We start from the raw sequence: 27313 nt of genomic DNA, 5'->3' as shown, positions 1-27313 counted from the left end.
AAGTGAATAGGATTCCTTTTCTCTAGCCCACGTTAAATATCTTCTCTTGCTCTGCTGTTCAGTGCGCAGACACCTTTCCCTTCTCTCATTTTTCCAGAATGGAAAATTCTGGGTTTTAAGAGGGGTCACCCAACAGGGAGGATCTTGGCTTAGAATAGATGAGCAATGTGCATTACTACCCTAAGTGCAACTTAAAGGCATAACCCCAAATCCACTTTCATTCAGACTGGTTGCCACAGCTACAAATATTCAGATTCTTGTTCCACCTATTCTCTTTGAGGGTACTTGTCTACCTTTAAAACATGCAGGTTTGTCCTTTTGATATTCCCTCAATAACATTATCTTGAATTTTTACTTTCATTGGAAGATGACATTTCCCAGGGTACCAGATTTTAGGATGCATTTAAAAAAATCTTTATCTAATAGCAAGTAAAAGACAGAAATAAGTTGCACTACATTTTTCCATGGAAATTTCTTAAGAAAAATGTGTTTGAATATATAAGTAAATCATCATCTCAGCAGATTTTTTTTTTCTTTTATACTTAAGGCAATATTTTCTTTTTCCTGTCAGGCCCTGCAAATGTTCCCTGAGTCATGTGGTTACGAAAATGTAGAATTACTCTCCTAAAAAGAACATTTTACAATTCATCACCAGGGCTAAACCAGCTGCAGCTGTGAAAAAGCATTAGCATATTAGCTGTTATATTACAGACAAATCTTTTATTTATTTTGTGCCTTTAGCTCTGGAGATTTGGAATGTTCAGGATTTTGTCTTTCTTTCTCTGCTCCGAAGTCACTCACTGAATTTTCACTAGATAGTATAATTTTGATTATATTTGACAGAAGGAACTTTAATCCACACAATATGTAAAAAATATTGCATTTTAACAAGGGTTTTTACTTATGTTTTTATTGTCACTGTCATTGTATTGAATCAAATAGAACTCAGCATATCAGGGGATGAGTTGTTATTGGTATTTAGGTGCCTTAGGCTTACTAACTGCTCAAATATTATGAAAAAATTAACTCTGATAAAGCTGATTTATTACTTTCCAAGGATGTTCACAGACAATTTGCATCTAGCAGTGAGATCTCAATGTAGGATTAAATGTGTGAGATGTAACCTTAAATCAGAGCTGTTCTAAGTTTGAAGGTTTAAGTTGATTCCTTTATTTTCCGTTTGTCACAAAGATCTCCGATATCTTTAGCTGGCACCTAGCAAAATGCTGAAGCATATGCTTAACTTTGTGTGTGCACCCTTCTGAACAATACAATTCAAGCAGGAAAAAAAGTCATATACTTAATGAATATAATAGTTACTCACCACTGTCTATTGCCAGAAAGAGAGCAGTGTATATATTATTCTGAACGTAAGGAGATTCCCGATCCAGGATTGCAGTAGTGCTGATGGTACCGTTGGTAGGGTTGATTTCTAGCCAGCCTGCTGGATCCTTGAAAACCGAATACCTAGATAAAAATATAGAAATTATTAACAAATTAAGTATCTAGACATAAAACAATTACATTATTGCAAAAGAATATGGTTTTGCACTCTCTGGCTTTCATGGGGTGGATCTCTTAATACTTAAAAAATAGACTTTAAACCCTATGCCTTCCCTTTGAAATTCATTATTGTTAGGCTTACCTGACAGATGGAGAAACAGAGAGGTTTGAGTCAATTTCTTTGGATACATATGTCACAAAGCTTAGTACAGAAATCAGTGTTTAAAACATTATGTAATACGTGTTTCCTACTGCTGTGTTATACAGCCAGAGCACCTACGTACTTTCAAGGGACCTCTGCATCAACACCGGTAGTTGTAGACTTCTCACAGTCTCTTCTTTTTCCAAACTCGAAATTCGGGCTGGACTAGGAGTTATATTTTTAGTTTGTATTTCAGGTGTTTTTCATTTTTTTATCACAATTAATTATTTTGGCTAAGACTGGAAATGCAATAAACCGCGGGGTATGGTAGCAAAGAGAGTTAGACTGTGGATTCATTAGGTCTAACAGGAGCTGGTTTTAAGCGACCCGGTTTGCACACATTTGTCTTGCAGTCTGTGATCTGTAGTTCCCTGCTTCTGGTGTTTTCAAATAGATGCTCAGAATCTTGGAACAGTTCAACCACATACATGTTGTCTCAGTAAGGATTTGAAAATGCTGTCTGTCAAGGTGCCTCGACACAAAATTCACTGTCAGGCTTTCTTTGCATTAATCTGCACACTCTGACACTGGAAATGTTAGAGAGATTGTGGAGTTTATGCACTAAGAACTTGCCCTACTTGACTGAAGTAATAACCAAAAGACTTTTCATGATTAGGGACTAATTCTATACTCAGTTAAATATATTAAGTAATATAACAAGACAGAGCTGAATTAACTGGTACCAATTCCCTCTCCAATGAAATGTAATATTTTGAAACAAAACTCCAATTGTATAATCAATACTTAGTATAATAACCTGTTCATTCTTTTTGAGGTGAATTGTTATAGATCATAAATGGCCGTACCATCTTCTATAGACATTTCAAATTACAAGTAATTGACGTGAGACCTGTTAATTGTTTAACGACTATGTGCCCAGCCAGTGCCTCATAGTGGCATTCATCTAAAAGGTGTCCTTTGTGATAATGTTGCTAAAAATAATTTATCAGTGCAACTATTTCCTGAGGGAATAATCAAAAATAAAAGATTGTTAGTGAGGTAAAAATAAAAGTAAGCAAAATGAAGTAAAACGTCAGTTGCTAGAAGAAGAAAGAATAAATTGCAGGCCAACAAAGACAGACACGTTCTTATTGAATGCTTATTTCAGACGCTTGCTTTAGTCTCCTGTGCTGTCTAGAAAGCGGAAAAATAAGTTGTGGTTAGTTGCTAAGTCCCTCTAGCAGGCTGTTAAGGGATGTCCATTATCATAGCTAACAACGAGAGGGCAATGTGTGGCTGTCCTATCCAGCTGCCTCTGACCCCCAGTCCTTGTTTCAGACCTCTCAGTCCCATATAACTAACTTGTGCGTTTTCACTGTCCAGGTATGTTGATCAGGCAGAGTTTGAGAACTTTGGATTTTTCCTGGGATCTCAGAAAAGCTTGGCAGAGCCACAGGGCTGAGCTGTCAGGTGTCCGAGATAGCCATTAGCACCGTTCATTATACATGCAGCAAATTTTACTGTGTTTGAGCACTAGGTCTGATCGTTGGCCAGGGGTAAAAGGAAAACAAAAGCAGATGACTTAGTGCATGGCTTAAGCTTAAATTCTGTCATTAATATGGCACTGTAAAAGACCATTGAATGAACAGAAGTATGGATCCTTCCATCCCTCATCCCAGGAACTTCCCTTCGAACATTTGAAATAATGCCATAGGAAGGTGTCACTAAGCAAAGATGCTTCCCCCCACCCCCCACCCACCCCCCAGATTAGAATGGATTTGGCTCATAATAGCCTTTGAATAATAAATTTTGGGCATGGACACTGTACTGTTCAGCAGGAAGAAAACTTAATTGTTGAAAAGGGAAAAGTTCTGGGCAAATTGTTTTCCTCATGCATAAACGAGGCAGTGCACAGACAGCTACTCAGGTCTGAGAAAGACAGGCCAGAAACATAGGCACCTTTTCCCAGCCCACAGACCAGGTACCCATTATAACTGGACTAGCTGGTGCCTCAGGAAGCACAGGGCTCCAGAATCCCTGTGAATTTGCCATGTGGCCCACAGGCCCATTTAAATAAACTATTCTAAAGATTGACATTATACTTCAAAGATTGATAAAGTGCTCATAGAATCATCTAGGTTGGATTGCCTTTAGCAGAAAGCCCTCTCAATTCATCAGAGAAATACCTCTCACCAAAAAAAAATCATCAGTTGCCATGAAATTTCTTTGGTGTACCTCCAGGGAAAGTGATACCATCCTACAGAGATGAACACGGCTGATCTCAGGGGTGCTGACAGACAACACTCCACACGAATGCCGTTCCTCACCAAGATTTTGCTTCAGGTTTGAAAGGTGCAACCTCCTCAGGGCCACTGAACCAGGGTGACTTTTCCATGGTATATGGGAACACACTGGTGTCCAGGCAGCCAGTGTCAGGATCAAAACTTCAATATAGACAGCCAGGAAAAAATTCCACATTTTTATGAGGTATTATTATGTTAAAATAAATTAAAGGACAAATTTGGAAACCAGAACCTTTTGGAATTTATGAGAAAATGAGGCAAATACTAAAAAAACTGGCTTATTCATGCTTCCACAAAAGTCACTCAAAATTTCACCACTGGCTTCCCCAGGAGCAGACATTATCCCTTCAGGAATATGTGGAAAAGAATCAAAGGCAAATGCTAGTGCATCGTGAGACATTCCATCAACCCAGCATGTCCTTCCACTTAATAACCATTTAAACATTAATCAATACCTAAGCTTTATCTCCCATAAAAACAAGTTACTAGAATAGTAACAATGAAGATCATTATTTCATTTCACTTCTTTGTTTCTTCTTTTATTGTTGTTTTTATAACTTTGGAACAAAGGTATGCACAAAAATATGAAACAAGGGCAGCCTAAACAATTCCTAGTCTATTGTAAAACTGCAAATTCTCAATTAACCCTGAAACAATTTAAGGAGATTCAACACTTCTGAAGTAATGAGAATTTAAAATGGATTGTATTATCTTCCCTGATTGCTCTACAAAGCACTGTTGGCTGTGCAAATAAAAAACTGAATTGTATAACCTGTGATTTGGCGCAGGATATTGTAAAAGTAGTACTTTGTCTTTCCCACTACATTTTTTACTTATTGTAAGTGTGTTCTGCCGTACAGTTAAGATGATTGTTCTTTGTTCAAGATTTTGAGGGCTCTGCTGGCAAAGGGTTTAGAATAGACTCATTAAGAACAGCACTATAAAAATCCAGAAGTACAGAATACAAAGTTTCACATTCTACTTTTGACTGTAGTGGGATCAGCTGACTGCACACCAGTTTTGAAAATCACGTCATTTTTTTAAGTGGTTAAACATGAACTTATGTGCCTGCCTGTACCTACTCACTTTGAAAATTGTAAGTACATTGATGCTTCTGTGTGGATGGATACAGAACTATGTTCTTTGGTGTGCCAATTACTGTTTATTTTGACCTTATTCTACACTCCAGCAGTGAAATTTAGTGCTGCTTTGTGCAGTGTCTTTATTTCATTGGTTTGTTATTTTTTTTTAATTTTAAATCATGCCAACAGCTTACAGTTCCCAAGGGCCTATACGACAACAGGCAGGTGGGTGTAACATATTTTGATTGTGACCTCCTTGCACTAGGTTCATGTCCTTGCACTATCTATAAGCCAAGTATTACAAAGTAAGCAGAAAAACCCCAATTCTCTAAGACTTGAAATTGTCTGCTGCAAAGTTTAAGTATTCACCTTAAATATAGGCCTACAAACAGATGCAAGAAGCTATAGATGCAAAACGAGAAAACACAAATCAAAATCTGCACTTGACCTATTTAGTGCAGAGCTAAAATAAATTAGCAAATAAATGGAAACAATTTAAAAATTTTAAGTGGCATCTTCCCCTTCCTGTATAACACAGGAAAATAATTCAGAGAACAACCCCTGGGGTTGCTAGTAGACATGCAGGGTGCCGGTGGCTGGCAGCTTGATTAGCACAGAAGATCGTTATGCAGAACAGTGATGATAATATGGCCATAGAAATTTAATCAGAGTCACAGCCTTGCACTAGCCATAAAAAGAATTTCACAGCCAACAGTGCAGTAGCCCAGGGTGTCATAGGAGAGCAGCCAGGCATCGAGGCACAGTCACGTGCTGCTCTTGGCAAGGACTTCCAGGGCTTTGCAGTTGCCAGACTTTTCCCGTGTGGAGTCAAGGGGTCCTGGCCCTTATGCTTTAACAGAAAGAGAAAGAAGACAAAATGATGCCGTGCCAAATCTGTGCTGAGTGACACATCTGCACCGGTTTGATGTGTGGCATTGACAGGAGCTAAGGTGAGCAATTTAGATAGGCTTGCTGGGGTGGCGGTGTTCAGCCTCGCGCATCTGGAGACTGCTCAAGTCATGTTGCACAGAGACTGTACGACCAGAAAGACACCGTAGAAAAGCAGTGGTACAGTGGCATCGGCCCCATGAAATACCCATCCCATTCTGCAATCAGGCTTTGCTATGATAATGCGTAACGGGGCGAGAGACTGTAGGCAGCAAGTTGACTCGGTGGAGGACTAGTGAGCAAGGCTGGTCTGGCTGAATGAGGACTGGGAGAACTGGGCTTTGAGTCCTGGCTCTGTCACAGTGGAATTCGGGCAGCCTTTGAATTCATGCTATGCCCCCAGCTCAGCTTTAAAATGGTGAGGATGTATTTCTGCCTTGAAAAGCTGTTAAAAGGATAAAATCTGGAAATCACTGCAAAAGGACCAAGAACATATAGCAATGAGGGACATCAAAAGTACTAAGACAGAATAGAAAAGAATAATTTCAATAGCTTTCTAAAGATGTAGGAAGATATTTACTGGAATTTTCAAACTGTAGAGTTGCTCATCTCCTTATTTTTTGAAAAATTACATTTAAAATAGAGTTAAATCCAGATGAGTAAAAATTAATATTCTCTGTGATACATACATGTATATCTGCATGCATGCTTACTTCGTCTTGGATGAAACTGAAAGTGTCAAAATATTGATAGTAACCATTTTCATACCATTTCAATCTGCCCGGCCAGGAGTCAGAATCAGAAATATAAACCATCTTATCCATATATTAGATTTCCAAATCATATTTGCTGCTTTTATGGATCATGATGCCAGTGAAATAAGTGACAAAAGTATCAGTTGGATAGACCCAATATTTCACCTAAGAAGTATAGCTGCACGTTTGTATTTTGAATGAAAAGCCCTCACATTATCCACGTTTCTGAAACCGTAGCAGTTCACCTACAATTAGGTAACATATTGAAGTTACCGTATCTGCCTTGCTCCTGCTGGGACTGTAACATATAATGACAGTCCCTGATTTTTTCCTGTGAGCTCTTGATGAACTATTCAAGTAAAATGATCAGTGGGGAAGGTAAATTCGCATTCTCTGTGCCTAGGAGCTCAGTGTGAGAACTCTTTTGCCTCTGAATGAAAAACATCTCTAAACACAGACATTGTGTAAATCTTTAAATCAAGCCAATATGAATTTTATCTCATTATATCAAGTCCACCTGAAAAACCAAGACTGACTGCCTCTGGAAAGAGATTCACTGGTGTCTGGGAGAGAGCTGGGTAGCAATTAACAGCATAAATATACCCACCCACGTAAACAATGGTGGTTTTAAGAGAAAGACAAAAGCACTACCCCAGACATAAGTGTAACATTAAAAAACTGGGTTAAAACTGCATTGTGCTTCATATGCTCTATGTATGGATGCCATAATGTAGAGCTGTAGAGATCAACCTGCTTCCCGTCATGCTCCATCTTTTCCACTGTGCTATCATTACCTTTTGCCTGCACTAATTACGGCAGCATATGGCACAAGAAAGAGTAGAAAGGAAACCTTATTGCAACGTAGCAATGCTCCAACTAAAATATCCTCCAGGCGCATTAATGATGACACACGGCAATTTTTCTGCTGTTTGGCTGCATGATAACCAAGGTATGCATGCTCCCATACTGGTTTAGGGATAAGCTTTGGGAGGGCAACTTACTTTTCATAGATGTATGTTCACAGCCTTGCACAGCAGGGTCTGTAATTGCATGCTGAATGAAAACAATAGTAATTCCTTACCATATATTACATCTAACATTCCATAACTATATTAACATTTAACTTGGTAAAGATATTTTTTATGCAAACTTGTTTGTTTTTTGTTTTTGTTTTTATTTTAAAATATTTGTGTCGTTAAAGACATTGGAAGATTGTCTTTGGAGCATTGTAGGTTTTCACTTTTTTCAGATATTGAAAAAACAATGTTGATTAATAAAATGTATTAATTTCAAGGCGCAAGTGAATATACAGGTTTGCTTTCCATTTTATACCGGGATATAAAGCTACTGCCTAAATCTTGTGCTGCAGCCCCTAAACACCATGTTGTACAGATCAGTAACACATGATCCACGGATCTTGTGTTTAGTATGACAAAACATGTCCTAACAATAGAAAACAGGCATTATCTGGGATAACTAAATTCACCACATTAACAAAATATTCTAGCAACAAAGTAGAGAGATTGCCAGTAAGACTCGTATTCAGCTTATCACATTAGCCTAAAGCATACTACCAGTAAGCAGTTCTGTGGAAAATCAGCTATTAAAAAGGGCTTTTCATACCTCCTTTCAGTACTACTTCCTCATCTGCTTTCCCATTTAGATACCCAAATACATTTCTCTTTTTTATGACCCTTGAAGAGCTCTACAGTTTCCACTGAGATCCATACAACAGGATGCCTTCACATCCCTCGGTGCAAGGTAAACTCTGAGGCTGGAAGCTGGCCGTTCCATTTGGAAGTGCCTGGATCTGAGCCTGCAAGTGAACGTTACGCTGTCTCACGTCTCCGTCAGCAGTCAGTGATGGGCTGTAGTCCGTCAGAGCGCTCATGCCAACCGCTCATCTCCACTGCAGCTGGCATCAGTCTGCCCTAACAGCTCTGTGCCTTCTTTTGCAACTCCTCTTAAATGACTGCATGCAGTTAGAGTGGCAGTTGTCAGAACTACACATTTACTATTACGGGCACCAGATCATGACAATTTCAACATAACTCTGCTGTTGCTTAGTGTTCTGTTATGCAGGCATAACTAATTCAAAGCTAAGACTTTTTTTTCAGAATTTATTTGCAATTCAAATAACACCGCCTGAAATAACAAAAGCATGCCAGCAGGTCAGTGGCTGTGTGTTGGGAGAGAGGGGCAAAACCTGATGGGTGCTGTTTTTCCATACATACACAAGTGACGCTGCGGCTGGCAAGTGGATACGCAGTGCTACCCTGGCACTTGCTGTATCCCCTCTTCCACACTGCTGTCACCACACTGCGCTGTACCTGGCGTGCAGGTCCCTCTGGAGGGGATGCATTGGGCACTTTCACGCTATTTATAGACATACTGACTACTCGAAGTGCTGCTTGCAATAGGTCTGTGGTTCGTATGCAGGAGACTTGGATACTATGCAGTTCAGGGACACGGGACATTTGAGGATCTAGAGTAACAATTTGGCAATTCTGGGGAACTGGTAACAGGTAAGTATTCATAACAGAGCTAATGATGAATAATGGCAATAGGTTTGACATCCAACATATATGACACCCATAAGATGATAACAACACACGCAGCCCTACCCAGCCAGCCAGCTGAACCAGTTCTTTAGTCGTAGCATTTTCCTTTTCACCCCTGTAACACGAATCAACATGAAAAAAAGATCCTGCTTAAGCTCAGTGCCAGCAATAACAGCCTGTTACTAGTTCCAGCTAACTTAAAGCTAGCCCAGATACATAACCACCGTGCTGCCAACCCAGCCTAAAAACGCATTGCTGTTGCAGGTAAGGACTAAAAAGCACCAGAGGATTTCATTTCACAGAGAAAGCAGAAGTGCTTCATCACCGAATGCTGTTGAGGCAACGTGTAAGCATGTGTTCATCTCAACAACTACAGGCCAGGTTATACAGGCTATAAGAGAAATGATAAACGCGACAGTACTGAGAGCCCATTAAAAGGTTTTTTTCAGATCTTTTCTGGTCAATATGGATGTGCATGTTAATCACTGATCCTCAAGGCTTTCAGAAACTGCCTTCTACAATAGATGCCTAACTTTGCGATTCCACAAAAAGATCACTGACAGTTTTTCAGACCTGTTTTGAATCTTAAACTTAACTGCGTCTGGCCGAAACCTTGACATACACATACCCTTTGTAAATGTGTTCTATTAACACGAAGTTAAGAAGCTCCCAACAATCTTCAAAAAATGCTATTAAAAAGTCAGAAAGGAAAAGAAATCTAAACCATCATCTGATTGTACTTTTCAGCCCTCATATTTCACTTATGCACTACAGCTGGCAAACTAAGCATAGTTAGCCGTCTTTTCCCATTAAATGTACGATCATACAAAATGCATGGTTTGAATTCGGCTTGAAATGCTCTCACTGAAAGTGTGGCTATATGCTAAATGTGCAGTAGGCTGTAAAATATCTCCTGCAGTGCTCTCCAGCAGAGATTTGGACGTGCTCAAATTACTTTGGCTAGATTCTTTAAAATAAAAGATTTTAAAATATACAAAGCAAATTTAACTGAAATAAGCTATTATTAATCAGAACAAGCATATTAACAAAATCTCAAACCTGAAATTAATCAGATTTTCTGGCAACATTGTTGAGAAAGTTATTAGGTCGGATGCATTTTTAAACTTACTGAACATAGAAGATTTATGCAATAGCCATTTTTCAGCTTCATGGAACAGATTTATGGGTTTGCAGACCGTCTGTATTTTCACAGGCTGGAAATGTCAACTTGGAGTAGAATTTAAAAAAATAAATTAAAATCTCCATCAATGCTCTGCCACAAGTCTGTCTGTGCATTTTTGGTCACTGAAAATTCATGTTTCCCTTTGATAAACTGGACATATTCCAGGGTGAATTCATTAGCTACGCACCAGTGCATAGCTTAGCTCTCAGGTCAGGCATGGCAACCTTTGCAGTAACTCACTGCAGCAGTTTTTTCCTGGGCGATCCTCAAGCATCTCTCAAGTTTCTAGGAGTTTATGGACAAACAGAGGCGTGCACACACTTTATTCTAACACTATCTCAATTGGCATCACACTTTGCTGGCTTCAGTGCCAGTCTGGCACATGAAATAATGTAATGACCCTCTCCAAAGCACATGCATACCTGTTAGGAGGGACCGTGGACAGGACCTATAGACTGCTAAATTCAGTGGTGCTGCACAAGACTTTTTAAGGCTTAAGGTTTATACACATTCATGTTTTGGTCAGACGTTTGTCGTTAATATAAATTTTTCCATTGGTTCGGGTCTCAAGAAATAATAATTTCAGCTTGGCCCAAAGAAACATGTGTTTTACAGAGAATGCTGTGGTGCAACAGGGCTGAGCATACCACTGAAGCAGCTCAGCAATTTTTAGTAAAACCCCTCTGTATAATAAACATGGAATATTCTGTAAACAAGTTTCCATCGGAGCTGCCTTCTTTTGGTCATCCTTTCAGTTTATGAGTAATATACAGATATTTATTGCAAGAAAAAGAGTCTGCCCAGTGCTTTGGAGGACAACTTGTCTCTGCTACAGCCTTTTGACTGATACCTGCCTTATGTCAACAAGCCACAGGAAAGTCTGCTGAAAGTGTAATACAATTTTTTCAAAAATATTTCAGCTATTATTATTATTTTTTTACAACCAAAAGTGCACTTTTACAATACAACATATTAAAAAAGGTAGATGGAATAACAAAATGGAAACTCTAGACACTACCTTGTCTATACCAATATGCCATTACCCTTAGAAACACTGTAATGTAACATTTCCAGTTTACAGAAGTAAAATTCCTATTTAAAATTGTAATAAAAAAAATATTTAGCTAGAAATAATAAAAATTAAACCCTCCTCCCTGCAAAGTATATTTTCTACAGACAAGAGATCTTGGCAGGAACGATTTTGCTTAAAAACAAAGCAAACAAAAATAACAAAAATCTTGCTTACTTCAATCTTTCTTGCAGTTAACTGGGCTGAGTATAAATACCATTTTATAGGGCTGGGAAGAGATTATAATGCTGTGATACCTCTATTTGTGGAATTTTTTCGTGCCTTCTCTCCGAGCCTAGTGCAGACCCAGCAGACAGAATTAAGTAGCACACCTCTCACAGAAATGTTTTTTGTCTCATTCAATTAAAAATGAAGTATTGCTGGTACAGGCAAATCAGAGCATACGGGACAGCATGAAAGGTCAAACGACAGAGCTTCAGCTGCTCATCCTTACTGCTAATGACAAATCAATATATACCCAATATTGGCTCCTGCTACTCACAGAATCAGAGGGAGCCAGTGAGAATTAGAGTCAGTGTTACAAAAAGAAATGTTGGTGCTACTCTGCATCACACTTAGAAGGCAACGAGCTCCTTTGCTCAGACATGAGTGACCAAATATTTTTTCAGGCTGGGACTCTGGTAGATTTTAGCACTGGAACCAGTTCCTGTGCTCCGAAGGAACGGTTTGCAGGGCTGCAGCCACACTTACAGGTAGTATTGGCTCTGTTTCCACCTGCAGAGCATTTTTAAAATTATGCACCCCAACTCACCTTCTGAGCAAAAAGATTCATCCCTTCAGCATTATTTTGTTTGTCACATTTGTGATTTAGCAGGCTGGCTTTCACTACAGTTCTCTATCTACAATGATATGATAAAAACAGAATGAAAAATTAGATGAAATTCAGTTTCTAGTTCCCTGCCACTGAGAAGTACCTGATGAGAAAATGGTTGACTAATTAGTTATTTGTGTGGTGAAACAATAGACGTAAAACCTTTGGTAAACATGAAGAAAATAACAGGAGAGTCATTGCAACTAGAGCAATAAGAAAACCCAAACAAAAAACCTAAAGCAATTAATCAAATGAAAACACTAATATTGTAATCATGAGGCAGTTAAATAAAATGTTATGAAAAGGAAAATATTTTTTGTTATTATTGTACAGTCTTTCAAATATTCCTCTATACCAAGATCTAATTTTCAAGGTTTCTTTCCTTCAAGGGGGAAAAAAAAAAATCCTAGAAGCTGAGGTTTAACAACAAAAAAAATTCCACAAGCTCATTTATGTATTTTTTAATCAGAAGTGATTAGGGCTATAGTTAAATGAACCCAGAGGCTCTATCTGAATTATTCCTAAAGCTAGGGAAAAATACACCATATCTGGGATTAACACACTAGTATAATCAGGTTGTTACTGTTAGAATAATTGTCAACACATGCAAATCAGTAAAAGTTTTTTTTCATTGTAGCAATTGTGACTCAAAAACTAATCAATGTGAGATGAGCTGGAGGTTCTTTTATAAACTACCTGGAGACTGTTTTGGCAGTAAAACTCTATCAAGTTTCTGCACATGCCAGTTCTTTGCAACTGCACTCCCAGCAAAAGCAGCTTCTCCCACTGCTAATCCATTTGCTGCTTTCTCTTTCAAGCAGGGGTCCCGGCAGCTCTTGAAAAGATAGGAAATTTTTTAGAAGAGCCCAGCAGATTCACTACTAAAATGACACTATTGAGCACAGCCATGAAATAGCACATTTCTACAGATTCCGTGCAAGTTATTTTTTTCCTAAGGGATGGGCAGAAAATAGGTGCAAAGTGGCTCGCTACTGTGAAGCATTAGTCTGTCCGGATCGATACAGCTCCTGTTGGACGGTGGATCCTACTGGCGGGAGCTGGCTGGTCCCAGCAAGGGATTTACTTCTGCCAGTTGCCGTAACGCCTCCAGTTTGCCCTGGCTAATGCTCTAAGGTCCCAAAGAAAGCGCCCGGGCCCGGCTGCACCCCCAGAGAGGCAGGGCAGGTTTGCAGCTGAGCCCGTGACACAAACGTACTCACACGATCCAGTCATGGCCCCCATTAACACCTATTAACTGGGGGACTCATCTCATAAGGAAGGGAGGGAATTAAGGTGTCTGCAAATTAATTTCCAAAAGGAAAGCATAACGAATTGGTGTATATGCTGAATAATCATTTTAGCACCGTTTCCGCCCCGTGCCAGGCTAAGGCCTCGGCAGCACCGACGCCTTTCGAACCGGCCGTTCGTGCAGCCCTGCCCTCGCACTACTCCAGCTCTGTCACACTCGCCTGCCTCTTTTGTTGCCTTTTTCTCATCAAAAATTTTCAAAGAGTTACAGTGCAGTATAAATCTAGAAAACAGTGGGACTAGGTCATTCCAGAGATAGGAAAGAACTCCATGTCACTCAGGGGGAGAGGGCTAGAACTCTCAGAGCCCCTTCTCCCCATGGCCAGAGCACCACGACAGGCGGAGGGGGACACCTTGTCACTTGGTTTCTGCAGGTTTAGTAGAATGACTTGATAGTAAGCATGCACAACCTTTCCCATTAATTACAGATGTTCATTGGGAAGTGAAGAATGTTCGCAAATGACACAAACGGAAGGAGGTGTCTAAATGAACATACACACGTGGTATCTCTGGGACCACAGCTCCTGGCTTATCTCTAGGCATTCAGAATTATTAATAGCATGACTTTCCTCTGTCTTATCCCTTACTGCATGCAGTAATTTTTATCTCTTCACTGCTAGAGAAAATGCTAGGAAAGAGTGCTGAAACTAGGAATTTCACATGAATTAAAACTAAAATGCTCCCTTGATTTATGTGGGAGAACCTACACAGGAATTTGAAAGAGGAAAAAGTGTGAAGTATTTTTGTCATGCTGCTTATAAAGAAAATAATTACCCCTAGCAGAAGATTAAATTATGATCCTCAAGGTGAAAGATGATGGTTTTGTCAGTGTTTTTTTAAGGACTGCAACTTTTACTAGGGAAAAATGAGCCCAGGATTTATGAACTATAGTTTTGGTTTTGTTTTAAATTAATACCTGGGAAAAATAAAGGGGTAGCAGGGAGGGAGGTGAACTACAACAGAAGTCAGGAAGTAGGTATTAGCCAAAACAGTGCAATTCCAAAGAAAGGAATCTTATGAACTGTTAACGGAGTTGAAAGACTGTAAACACTACTGAATGGACAATTACTTAAAAGTTAATGGGACCTTGAAAATGTAGTGGCTTGGTGAAATCTATTCTACCACAGAAATCTGGACCATAGTCACAGGAAGCAGAAATATTGACAAGATGGACTTTTTGTTAAAAAATAAGTTTCAGACTCACAAACCCCAACCTTGAAATCATCAGACAACATTAGTTAAAGTTGTAAAAGAGATGCCACAAAGGAAATGTCTGCTCAGTCTGTCAAGTCAAGGTCAGAAAAGATAAAGTGAAAGGTTCCAAGCTATGAAGAACAAGGGGCTGAGTCCCTGTCTTGGACAAAGTGGGAAATACTCATCTCTTAAACAAAAACGTGAAGTATCTGCTATGAATAACACATAACCACAGTAAAGGACAGACCAGTGATTCACAAAAAAGGTAACACATCAATCACATGGCAATTTTCTTATTCTTAAGTAACTCTTTGAAACAAAAATTTCATTATAAAGGCCAAATACTTCAAAGTTATTTGAGACCCGGGTCCTAATTCCATGAAATTTATATTTTCTTTTTTTTTTTTTTCTTTTTTTTTTAAAAAAAAATAAAAGTAAATTAGGGCTCCCCTGACTATATAGGGTATTTCAGCCACAAAGTTTAAATAAAAGTGTATTTACTGTGATAAACCAGCATAAATATCTTCACTAGCTTTTTTTTAGCTTAGCAAGAAAAGACAAAGAAAAAAAGGGGACAAAAAAAAAAAGGACAAAATTTAACACACAACAAATTGACCATGCAATAAGTAGCAATTCAGAAAGAAAATCTGTGAAGAAGCTGAGACTGCCAGAAAAGTAATGGAAGTAGTTTCCTGTGCTGACAGAGCTGGGGCATTCCTGAGTTGGCTGAACTTGCACAGGACTTATTTCTAAGATTCAGCTATTTCTAAGGTGAGCACCATAACACGAGAGATGATAAGAGAGCAATAATGTTCTGCTGACTTAGACAAGCCTCAGAGTTTCTTGGCAGGTTACAGTTATGGGCCTGGCAGGAAAACCAGCCCCAATTCCTGCGTGTTCCCTCTCCTTTCCCCATCAGGCGTGCGACACTGTCCCCTCCAGCTCTGTTTAACTGCATGTATGGGACAGCTGGTATAAAATACACAGCTGGTGCAGGTTTCCCTCTCCAGAAGTTCATTTTAATGAGATATTGATTGCTAATCTTATTATTATAAGAGTATATTTCACATATTTGACAGGCATAATCCTGAGTAGCAAAGATCCGTGTTAGAATCCAGACTTCACCAAAGTGAAAGGAGAATGTTGATCCTGGGGGTAGTGTTGAACCTGATCCAGGCAAAAAAATCTTGCTTTTTCTCACATTAGAGCACTGCCTGAGCCATTATTTGTAGTCTTTGCTGAATACAGAGCTGATCCCCAGAAGTATATTTCATGTTACCGGTTCACAGTAACAACTGAATTAACAACTGACATCTCTTAGAGAGGATTTGTTCAACCGGGAGAGGTGTGCGAGCCCACGGCAGCCTGGAGCATCACCCCTCAGCCTCCCCTGCCACCCCAGAATGCTGCACGCTGCTGCTGCTGCCAGCACCTGCAGACTCCATTGACCCTGCCGAGCGCTGTCCCAGGCACGTCCTGTCACACGGACCCGAGCTCATACAGTTACACATCTCCCATTACAGGTTTCTGTACCTCTGGGGTGGGTTGAGTTTTATCAGCAAGGCAGGGTGATTTCACTAAACCGTCCCCCGTACTCATCAACCACAACATCGTTGCCAGCTTTAAACCACCACAATGTTCCTATGTGTCTCCCTGGCCTGCCACCAGATCCCTGAAGCAGGGAGCTGGACAAAAGCAAATTCAAGTTCCTGCTGGTACACGGCACTGGGAGGAGGAGATTGGGAATAAAAGGCTTATCCTAACTCAAGCCCTTCACGTGGACTTCCAAAATGCTACCCCTAAGGAGGAGATATATGGAGTTCTGAACACACTCAAAATATTTTAGAATGAAACAGAATCCAATCAGAATGGATTTTGGTCACAATTGGGTGCTAACCCATGAGTGAGTTAGGAGATAGTTAACTCCTTCCCTATTTAATCTACTAAGCATCTATTATGAAAGTTGAATTCCCTAAAGGTCAGTGCAAGAGCAGGAAATAAGGATGTTGTTTTGGCTGGTTTGATGTTGTTAAAGAAAAGGGTTTTATTAACCTTTTTTTTAGTAGCCTACATTTTCTTATATTTCCTCCTAATTCTTAGTGTTTTTTCATAAAAATATTTTATACACACACAAGTGCATGTAAATAAGTCTGTCCAAGAAGGATTTCTTAAGGAAATTCTATGAGTTATTTATGCAGATATGAGAGAATTACTCTGCGTAGGCATTAATTTTGAAAAATTATAGAGGCAGTGATGTAAAAACTTGCACTAAATTGATGTCCTAGTAAAAAAAAATATCCTTACCATTGCTGAGCATCAGATTATGTTTTCAGTTGCATATTACAATACATGAACATGATAATGTTAATATCATGTCAATATCTATTTGAAACATATATGCAAGGCTGTCTAAAATTTTACTAATGGTCTGAACTTATCTGGAAGAACTGGAAATTCTCATAGGGTTTTATAAATTAGTGAAAAGCTAACAAAATAACTTTGTTCCTATATAAATAGAAGGCAACTAATTCCATAAAACATGTCACTGGTGTTATTATTGTAGCAATTAAGATGTTTTACCTTTTAGTTTAGCTTTGTTTAAAATAACTGTATTTGTAGTAGGAAAATAGACTCTCTTGACAGTTTTGTAGCCCAGAGGAGTTAATACCCACCGATTAAAAAATACTTTCCAACCTTTTAACATTCAATAACAAAGAAAGAAAGGGCAGGTGAGAAGTTCTGTAGGATGTGTGATAATGTGAGTAGATAATATTCATGAAAAACTCACACTACCATCCAATCCGATAACATAAAGAAAAAGGCACAGTTATTCCTTGCTAATGATAACACAAATTAAGTTTTCACTTTTTCTGGCTGATTTTGAATACACCATGCTCTTCATGGGTGCAGTTCTTATAGAAGAAACTTAATTAATTCCCTTTCATTCTTTTTGTAATAACAGGCAATCTCTATCTGAGCTTTATTTGACTGAGTACGCTGAACTATACAAAACACATGCAACTGCTTTCTGTCCTAAACGTTGGAGTGGCATCACGTCACATCTTTTCCTTTATTTTAGGCCAGTTTCTTTTGATTGCCTAACTCACTCTCTTTAATAACCATGAAAAATGGAAGTGTGATTTACCTTTTCTAATGTCTATGAATCAGATTCACAGACATTCAAGCTGTCCAAATGCACTTTAAAACCCACGGACTTCCCTCTTCCCTCTCTGGCTCTTATAACTTTTCAAGATTGTGTATAACCATGTCTTAGTTCTTTTATGTATAATATCGTCAAGTCTAGGTTGTTACATTTGTTACAGGTTGCTGTGCTGAATTTTCCCCTCCCTCCTCTTTCTGCCTTCAAGGGATGTTAGAAAAATGAAATACGACTTTTCACTTGTTGAGCAAAACCATTAAAAGTCAGATTCCACACACAGCTATATTCACTCCAGGGATATTCATTGTAACATCCCTTGTCTAACTAATGTTACGGCAAAACAAATTTGGTCCTATACCTGTAGATATAAATAGAGAATACTGACAGAGATTAAATTCTGCTAGATATTTGAACAGCTTGTCACAAAGATTAAGAAAATGGTGCTTTTGTATATATTTCAACATATGATATATGACCTGTGAAAAAAACTCGTGTTTTTCAAAGAAAAACTACAGGATGTTCTTTACATGGAAAATTATCCTTTATTTGCTAAAAGGTAAGTTTGTGCTGAACACTTCTCAGTACTATTCCTTTGGAGGTCAAAAAGCATTTTTTTTGTTAATTGACCTGTGTGCACCTGAATGCTTCCTTTGATATACTGCCTACAACCAATCTACTTCATATACAGCACGATTTTTATATCATGTTCATCATCATAATAGCCAAGACCCTTTCAGCAGTACATTAAGCAAAATGACAAATGTGTGTCATTTAAGAAATCTGCTGGCCAATTATGGAAAATGTGAAGTTAGAGGAAAAAGCTCCATGTAAGTATTTGTTTATGACACAAAAAGACTTTCGCTAGGTGTTACGGGGTTAGGTGTTGAAAGGACAGGAAACAGAAGAATTACCGGTGTTTGTTTAACCTTAGTTTGCCACGCTGACAGATGCTCAGATACTTTATATCTGAGCCTTCCCCGACCGCAGTGTGGGACTGGTGAGGCAAATACTTTACCAACAGTCTTCCACTATTTGGTTCACGTATAGTTTTATTTTCTGCTTGATATCTGTCGTGTTCAGTGCACACAATATATAGTGCTCTAAAAATCAAAAGTATTTAATTGTCTCCTAAGCTTCATATTCACTATTATGTCCCAGTTACTCTGTGCTATTTAACCATGGATTGGATGCCCAAGAGTTAAACTTCTTATGCACTTTTCCCTTGCTGTTAGGGACTGGAATGTTTTGCCAGCTGCCTTCCACACATGCCCATAGTATGACTGTGGGATGAATTTTAATGTTTCAATTTGACAGACAAAAAATGGGAGCCTCAAGACCTTTAAAACTAAAAGTATCTGCTATTTTTTTTCCTGAAATGACAGAAGCTGAAATGAAAAAAAACACTTAACTGCACAAAGAAGGACTCATTCAAAGGGTTACAGTTCACCATGATTAAAGCTATTACGGCTTTTTCATCTTTTTTTTCCCTTGTACTTAAATGCCTAAGCTCTGTGGCAGTTTCCAGGAGTCAAACTAATTTCACACAATTGACATGGAGATAAGTAAACCCGAGACAATGGTGTTTTCTTTCTCTACTAAAATGTGTTTAAAACACACGGTAATAACTTAGAAGCTTCCAGGGCCAGAAGCAACTTTTGAGTGCTCTGTTTTGAAGCTGCAAACCTTGTGCCCTACCAATACAAAAATTTCTTGTTTTAGCCCTGAAGCATTATCAGATAAACTCTGTGGCTGCATTTATTTTTTATGTATAAAATGCTACCAGTGGCCCAGGGCTGAATCTCTTGAGAGGCTGGGCCTTAGGCAGGTAGAATTCTATTGGAAATTTCCCATTTGAAAGAAAAAAGAGGAAACATTGCTCTGACAGGCCCACTAAAATAGGTAAACGTGTAAAAAGGTTCTCCAGGGTTTGGGCTGTTCAATGAAATATGGGTGAGACAGGTTAGTATCTCCGAGGCAGTGCTATGCTAAGTACTACCCAATGGAGCTGCCCCAAGGGATCACATGGATAATAATTATCTAGCTCTATGAAGAGTAGGCATGCATGTCTCCAGGCATATTTACCTAGAGCATAATGGTCATAAAATAGGAAGAAGTCAGTCCCTAGTAATTCGCATTTGAACCCAGAATGAATCTGCAGGGTTACTGCTGCTTAACAAAGTGCATAATTTCACTCTTACTCAGAAACTATTTTACAGAAATTGGCATCCTTATTATTAAGTTAATAGAAAAATTCCAATTGAACTCTACAAGACTTTTTTCCTATTACAGTAACATTGCAGAGCTCCATTTAGTAAAAATGAGTGCTTAAACCTTCTGACAATTTCTTCACTGAACTTAAATTCCACTCCAAGAATAACCGTATGTGAGTCTGAAAGAAGATGGGGTTCTTTATGCCTCGAAATGCACAGAACTAGGTACGCCTTGCAGTTGAGCAGTGGCTGTAGACATACAACAGGAGTTGTATGTCTTTGGGAAAGCTTCTCCTCTAGGATCAGATCCTACACCCAGATTCAGTGGGAGCTTTGCCACTGAACTGAGTGTGTCCATGATTTAGTCTGTCCTTATTCTGGAGGTGGCAAATTAATGAAATATAGCTGTAACACTAGCATCTCTTATCTTCCCAGCAGGGCAAGAAGCCATGAAAGTACTACAGCATTTCCCTTTTCCAGTCAGGACATGAATTGCCAGACAACACCTGCTCTGTTATCATCTGATATCTATACCTGCTTTAAAGACAGACGTGATGAACTCCACAACAAGTACGGCTTAATTATATACTCCCACTTGACGTCAGGAATCTGGCGTAGACACATTACCAGCCTTTCTGCAAAACTTTTGAGTGCTCAGTTTTCCAGCGTTTGCCTTTGTATAAAATAACACTAGTCACTGGATCTACAATCTTACACATTACAAGTCCAAATATATTTCTGTCAAAGAACCACTGAAAATTGTAACCACATATGGGTGTGCACGTGTGATCTAACTTGGTTGAATGGGACTCAAGAATTCAGTGGCTTTAAAACATTAACAGAAATTCATATCATGCCTGTCCCCATCAACTTGCCTCTTCACACAGTGTCCTCAAACTTGATAGCTAACAGTATAATTAAGATACTCTTCTTCCAGAGGCAAAATCCAGCCTTTTCTGGAACTAGAAGAGAACAGTAACTGACATAGTGAGTTATTGTCAAGATCCGACTTCCAATGCAAGCATAACTTGTGACTGATATATACTTTTGTTATATTTCTCAAGAAGATCTGCAATATTGTTTAGTCAGTGACATGAAAAATGCACCCTATAATTTTACAGTTCACAGCCATTCATTCTGAGTGCTGACATGGTTGAAATCATAATGTGGCAAAATATTGTTATGCAGGATAAAGACAGAGGGTCTAATTAAACTCCCCTTAAATGTTACATTCATCCTTATTAATCAAGAATTTGGGATTCTTAAGGTAGTATCAAGGGAAGTTAAAATTGGTTTCTATGGCTTATTTGATTACATGGATACACAGATTCTCAATTCTATCATCTATAGCTTTAATATCAACATATTAAGTCTGATTTATGCCAACAGAGCAGGGCAGATGGAAAATTTTAGGAAAACAATCTTCTGACAAGTATTATCAGGAGTGATAAAGTCTGGCTTCAGGTAGCTAGGCTCCCTGCAAAAATGTGAATTGCTGGGCTGAGAATCCCTGGGACATCTGCTTTAGGTAGTCTTTAATAATTTAACTCGGACACTTCTGCTATTTCAGGGACTAATCAAAGGGAGAGGGATTAATCTTTTTTTTTCTAAGTAAAGGCAGCCTGTTCTTCCAGGGAACTGCTTCATTCAGTCTGGGTGAAAATTTGCTGCCTCTTTTCGACTAGGAGAGGATAAGGAAAAAATAGGTGCTATAGCAACCTGTTTATGTACACTAATCTTTCCCCCAACCTTGGCAACTACTAGGAGGAACAAAGCAGTAAGACAAGATGTTAGCATAGATAAAGTAAGCGTGGGAGTTCCCCAACTCCCCACAAGGCAAAACCTGGCATGGCAAAGTTTAGCATCAACTGGTTAGATGGGGTTGGCCTTAAGTACTAAAAATTAAGATATACAAAAGCAGACAAGGAGAGAAGAGGCCTGACATCTGCTCCAACACAGAGAATATCAGTAAGAAGAGGGCAAAAAGAAACAAGGGAGACTTAGAGGAGTTCACCACTAGGAGCAATACCAGAAGCAACTGAGAAATCAAGGAGCCCTGGGGACTCTCCAGGGTGCAATAAGGGAGGTGTCAACAGGTTGGCTGTAAATTAGAGAAGCCAGGGATGCCTGTGAGTGATAAAAGGACTGAATAATAGACTTTGGGAAGAAGACTATTGGCATCTGTTCACTACTCTGAGGAAAAGAAGGTCCTGCAATAGTATAGCTCAGCTACTAAAGCTGACAGAGTTGAATGTGGCTTTCCTGAATGGTCAGCGTCAGATGCTGTCCACAGCTTTTATAGGACCTGGCTTCCAGATTTGGCAGTTTTAATTCTCTCAGCACTGGGATTTTTCTCCAGTCATTTATTTTCTACAGAGAATTTTTTTTTATTTTATTATTATTTTTTACCAGCTGCTTCCTCCCCGCATCTTAAATCAGATTCAGTGATATATCTGCACAGTGTCGACCAGCTACAAATCATCTTCTGCACAGGAAAAATGGGGCCTGATTTTCCTCTTCAGCTATTTTCACCCTTCCAGAGTTACATCAGCATAGCCATGGGTTTGAGAGGAGAATAAAGGAGGTACAGTACCACTCCAGAAGCAACTTTGCTTCTTTCCGACCTTGCTGTAGGCCTAAAGCATTTTCTGTATGGGGAAACGGGGATTTGTTCACTTTGTTCAGTAAACAAAAAGGAGAAGTCAGTTTGTTCAGACAACAGCAACAACAGAAAATGCATTTTTTTTCCATTGGTTTTCCCCTTCAGATATTAATATTATGATAGTTACATCTGTATCCAGTGATTAACTACACAGATAGTATTAACACATTCATGAAACAGTTTCAGTACAAAGGCTGCTGTGGAGAATACTGTTGAGCTAACAGGTGACAGGTAAGTACCTGCAATTTTAAGTGGCAGTTGTGTAGCATGAGGGAATGGGCTCAGTTCTTCCTTTCAGAAGTGATTAAATCTCCCTTTCTGGCATTGCTTGCTGGATACCCCAATACAGGCAGCTACCTAGGGTTAAGAAATTTTGTGTCTCAAAATTTTGCAGGAACGACAGAAGAGGAAAAACTTTTTGATTCAAGCAGATTCCCTCTCTACCTGGCGTTCTTTCTAACTTAAAAAAAAGAAAGGTAAAGAAAAACAATGTGCACTGTTCAACATACAGCAACTTCAGTTCTAGAGATGTGTTACAAATTCCCAGTGGCCGGTTTCAGGCGGGCCATAAATAAAACTGCAGAGCCAACTTGAGATGCTCTTGGGTGTAACTTACAGTGAAAAACTCTGGTGCTGCTTGCTGAGAGCATAGCCCAGCCATTCATTTTATAGCAATAGAACTATTCTTCTGTCTGCACAAGGAAAAGAAATCTCCCGTGGTTGGGTATCAAAGAGAAGTCTTTCAGACTCTAGGAGACATACTTAACAATGACTAAATGTGTTACTTCATAAGCGTTCACTCTTTAAGGCGTTCTATCCCTCTCTCATTATACAGTAGTTCTGTAAGTGATTGTAGCGTATCCCAAAAAGCAAGTTTATCGACCTCCACCTGCAACAAAAGTGCTTTAAAAAGACTTAATGTGCAACTAAGCATGCAAATCTGATCCCTTAAGTGTTTGTGAAGAATGTGATTTGAAGCCTCATCCTTGTTCAGAGGGGGTTCGAGATCTCTGAAAAAATCCTGGCAAGAGACATGAAAAAGGTTTTGAATTGTCTTTCCGATTCATGGCTTATATATTCCCTACATGTAATGGTGGTGATTAGCAACAAAGAGAAGTAACAGAAATAAACTTGCTTTTTCCAGTGAGTTCTCCAGTTTTCTCAAGTATTTTGAGATCTGTAAGAAACTCACTGAATTATAAATCCTACTTCAGTGCCATTTCAGCACTATTTTACAGAATTTTAGGCAGTCAGTTTTTTGACAAAGAGCATGCAGATCATAGTTTCCACCATTAAGAGTTTGGAAAGTTTCCACCAACTTCCACCAACTCTATAGGCACTGACCTCAAAGTTACGATGCTGCGATCTCATGCAAAATGTGGCCCAGTAGTAAAAGTTCCCAGTCCCAAAGGCAATGGCCATCCCATTATCCAGTGGCTCTTGGTGAAATGAAAAATAAATGAACACGATCTCTTTTAATTCAGTGTCTGTTAGGTCCAGCCTGACCCATTCCCATGGCCAAGGATGAAGCCTCATTAATATATACACGTAGCTTACACTATAGAAAAATGCACTTTATGTAGAGAGAAACAGAGACTATCCACCTTTCAGGCAGACCAGCAGCTGTTATTTGGAAATGATGACAATAATAAATATGACTTTGCTCCCATTTCCAGACTAGCAGAGCTATCGCATTCACAACCGGTACAACAGCAGTGTTACTTAGTCGAACGTCCAGGCTGTGGGTTCAACGAGCAGCTGGGCAGCTGGATCCAGCACAGGCTATTCTAATCTGAAATGATTAATCTCAAACAAATGGAGGTTTACTGGTTTCATATTTGTGTAATTCCACTAAATTAATGATATGGTGGTAGAAGGAGACTAGAATCGAATAAAAGGATGTCAACTTCTGAGCAAAAAATTTACATTCTATAGATGAGACTTCACCACTAAGGCAATGTACCTATGCTTCCAGAAACAACAGCTATATGGGGTAGCAGGATTCAGGTGCAGATAAATTGCACACACATAGACAAGTATATAACTTATTTGCATATATTGCTTCCATGCCACTTTTGGCACTTTCATATTCCCATGAAACTCACTGAAGTTTGGGTTCTGTTTCTAAGTTCTCCAGCTTCAAATACTGCATTTTAATTCTACTTAGTAAATTAGATATGCTTTAGAGCTATAATAAACTTTTCTTGTGAAGATATTTCTGAAGCATTGAGTCACATTGCTTACTGAGAATAAATATTGCAATAATGTATTTACATAAATAATTCAAAATCCAAGAGCACAGTAGGTAATAAAAATATATTGCCATGATAAACCATGAAACCACAGAACAATGTTGCTTTAATTAAAAATTACAAATACACTGCAGTAAACAACTTATTTACATGTACTTAAAAGTCTAACTATTGAATACCCTGGACTTGTTGAATCCAAGAAATGGGAAAAATACTGAAACCAGTCTCTTCATACAAATACCGAGGACTGTAACTGTGTTTAATTAAGATCTACTGTTAATAATGGATTTCAGAGAGTGAAGTTCTTTTAATTTCCCAAGGTAGGAAATGTTATTAAATTTGGCCTTTAACTTTTCATTGACATGTACACTTGAAACTTCTGATTAAAATTTCAGAGGTTGAGAAGAAGCACCCAAAATTAAACTCTTAAATCTGGCACAAAAATAACAATGATCCCTGATTAAGAAATCAAATTTCAGAAACTTCATTACTGTTCTATTAATAAATTGGTGGGTTATAATTAAAATGAGGCCTGCTGGATTTCTTTCATTTTTTAATTCTAAAAAAGTTTGAATCTGTAGAGGGAATTAAATACTTTTTTTAAAAAAATAGGTTAATGAATCTAAGAAATGTGATCCAACTCAAACAGGTTCCTTTTCTTTCTGGGAGTGATCACAGCAGAACAAACATTATTGTCCACCCAACGGGGTGTGCTCATGAAAAATTACTGGTTCTGTCTGCTCCTTCCCTTTTACAACATCCATAGTCCAAAGCTCACTATCCTCGTAGAATTTTCACAGGAAATTATAGATGTAGGTATAGCTGTGAAAGTCGGTGTTAACCAAGTTTTAAAGGGGTATGTTTTAGAGTAAGATTAAACTTGATGCTTACATTATTTAGCTGGTCAATATGAGCGTGCAGTTCTTGTTTCCAGGATGATGTTTCTACCTCTGCCTTGAGTTTCTTTGAAATGTTAACGTCAGTAGATCAGAGAAGAGCTGACACCATGAAAGTTCACTGCTAATCGTGTGCAGACAAATAGCTAGAGCTCAAGGTATGTGCTTTTGAGTCTTACAAATACTTGGAGTCATATTTTTTTCAGTGTGATACATTTTGCCAGCTTGTTTGAGCTTTTAAATGAAATTCTTTCTCAGTCTGCAAAAACACTTCAAGCTGAAGAATAAGAAAGAAAATTGCTTCAAAAGTACAGCTGCCTTTAGGAATTTTTACAAAGTAAGCCATGTTTTTCAGAGAGATAAGTAATTTGAATCTGATTCAGATATGCAATGTTCAAAGAATAAATTCGGTCTAGATGTGGACAATGGCACAAATGGTTTCTATATACTATTCATGGTTCTTGAAATGCATTTATGATGTTATATCTAGTAACTGAATTTCCTGATTACAAATAATCATCAGCTCACCCTACAAGTTTTATATAGAAAAATAACTAAAAATATCTCCCTGCAGTTAGGCATATCTCAGTTGTTATAGGTTGAAAATAATAATAAAAAAGTAACATTACTAATTCTCTGTTTGCATTCACCTGCACATTTTCAACAGATATATAATTTATTGGGGGTGATGCATATTGTTCACACAGCACACAATACAAATTTATTGCTTCTTGCAGACACAAAACATTGCTTGCCTGTGGTCATTGTTATTTAGTGTAATAGCTCATTCAACAGTCTGTATCGTGCCTGCTTAGCCTTTATTTTACCTATATAATCATAGTAAGGATTCTCATGATCTATAGCAGCACGGTCTGAAAACCATGCGGTTTGATATATACTCTCTATAAATATGAAGTCCTGGACCTAGACCCAAATTCTAAACATGCCTGTCTGTAGATACTTGTTGGAAAACATTTTGGCCAGACCCAAACTAGCGAGTAGCTGTTGCCTTTATACATGCGTTTTTACACTACCCTTAATTGCAGATGCTGTTCTCATATACTAGTCTTCTTTTTTTCACGGCTAGTAGCTATGTGTTTCAATAATACCCGCCAGTGTTAAAAGTATCTTTTAAAAATGCTATTTTACGCTTTCCTGTTATTTTAGCAAAAGGACATACAGGTAGTCACATCAGCCCTTTGTGAATCATTCCACCATTTCCCAGATTTTCAGTACATTTGCATTATTTTCTTCTAACTTATACAGCCACTTCCTTCTACATAGTTGCTGTATATGATCATGCCCCATTCCCA

General features: G+C 38.5%; 1 protein-coding gene across 2 annotated transcripts in view; it reads right to left on the bottom strand.

The window, feature by feature from the left end:
* CDH13 (cadherin 13) overlaps positions 1-27313 on the bottom strand; it is a 508729-nt gene that overhangs the window by 32718 nt on the left and 448698 nt on the right. For both annotated transcript variants that reach the window (XM_005432359.3, XM_027803288.2), the window contains exon 11: positions 1325-1467. In XM_005432359.3, the coding sequence (XP_005432416.1) occupies positions 1325-1467 (143 nt within the window). The remainder of the gene's footprint in view (positions 1-1324; positions 1468-27313) is intronic.

The sequence above is a fragment of the Falco cherrug genome, chromosome 14 (genome assembly GCF_023634085.1).
Source record: "Falco cherrug isolate bFalChe1 chromosome 14, bFalChe1.pri, whole genome shotgun sequence".
NCBI lineage: Eukaryota > Metazoa > Chordata > Aves > Falconiformes > Falconidae > Falco > Falco cherrug.
Note: the sequence above shows the minus strand (reverse complement) of the source record. Positions and strands in the feature narration are given on the sequence as shown.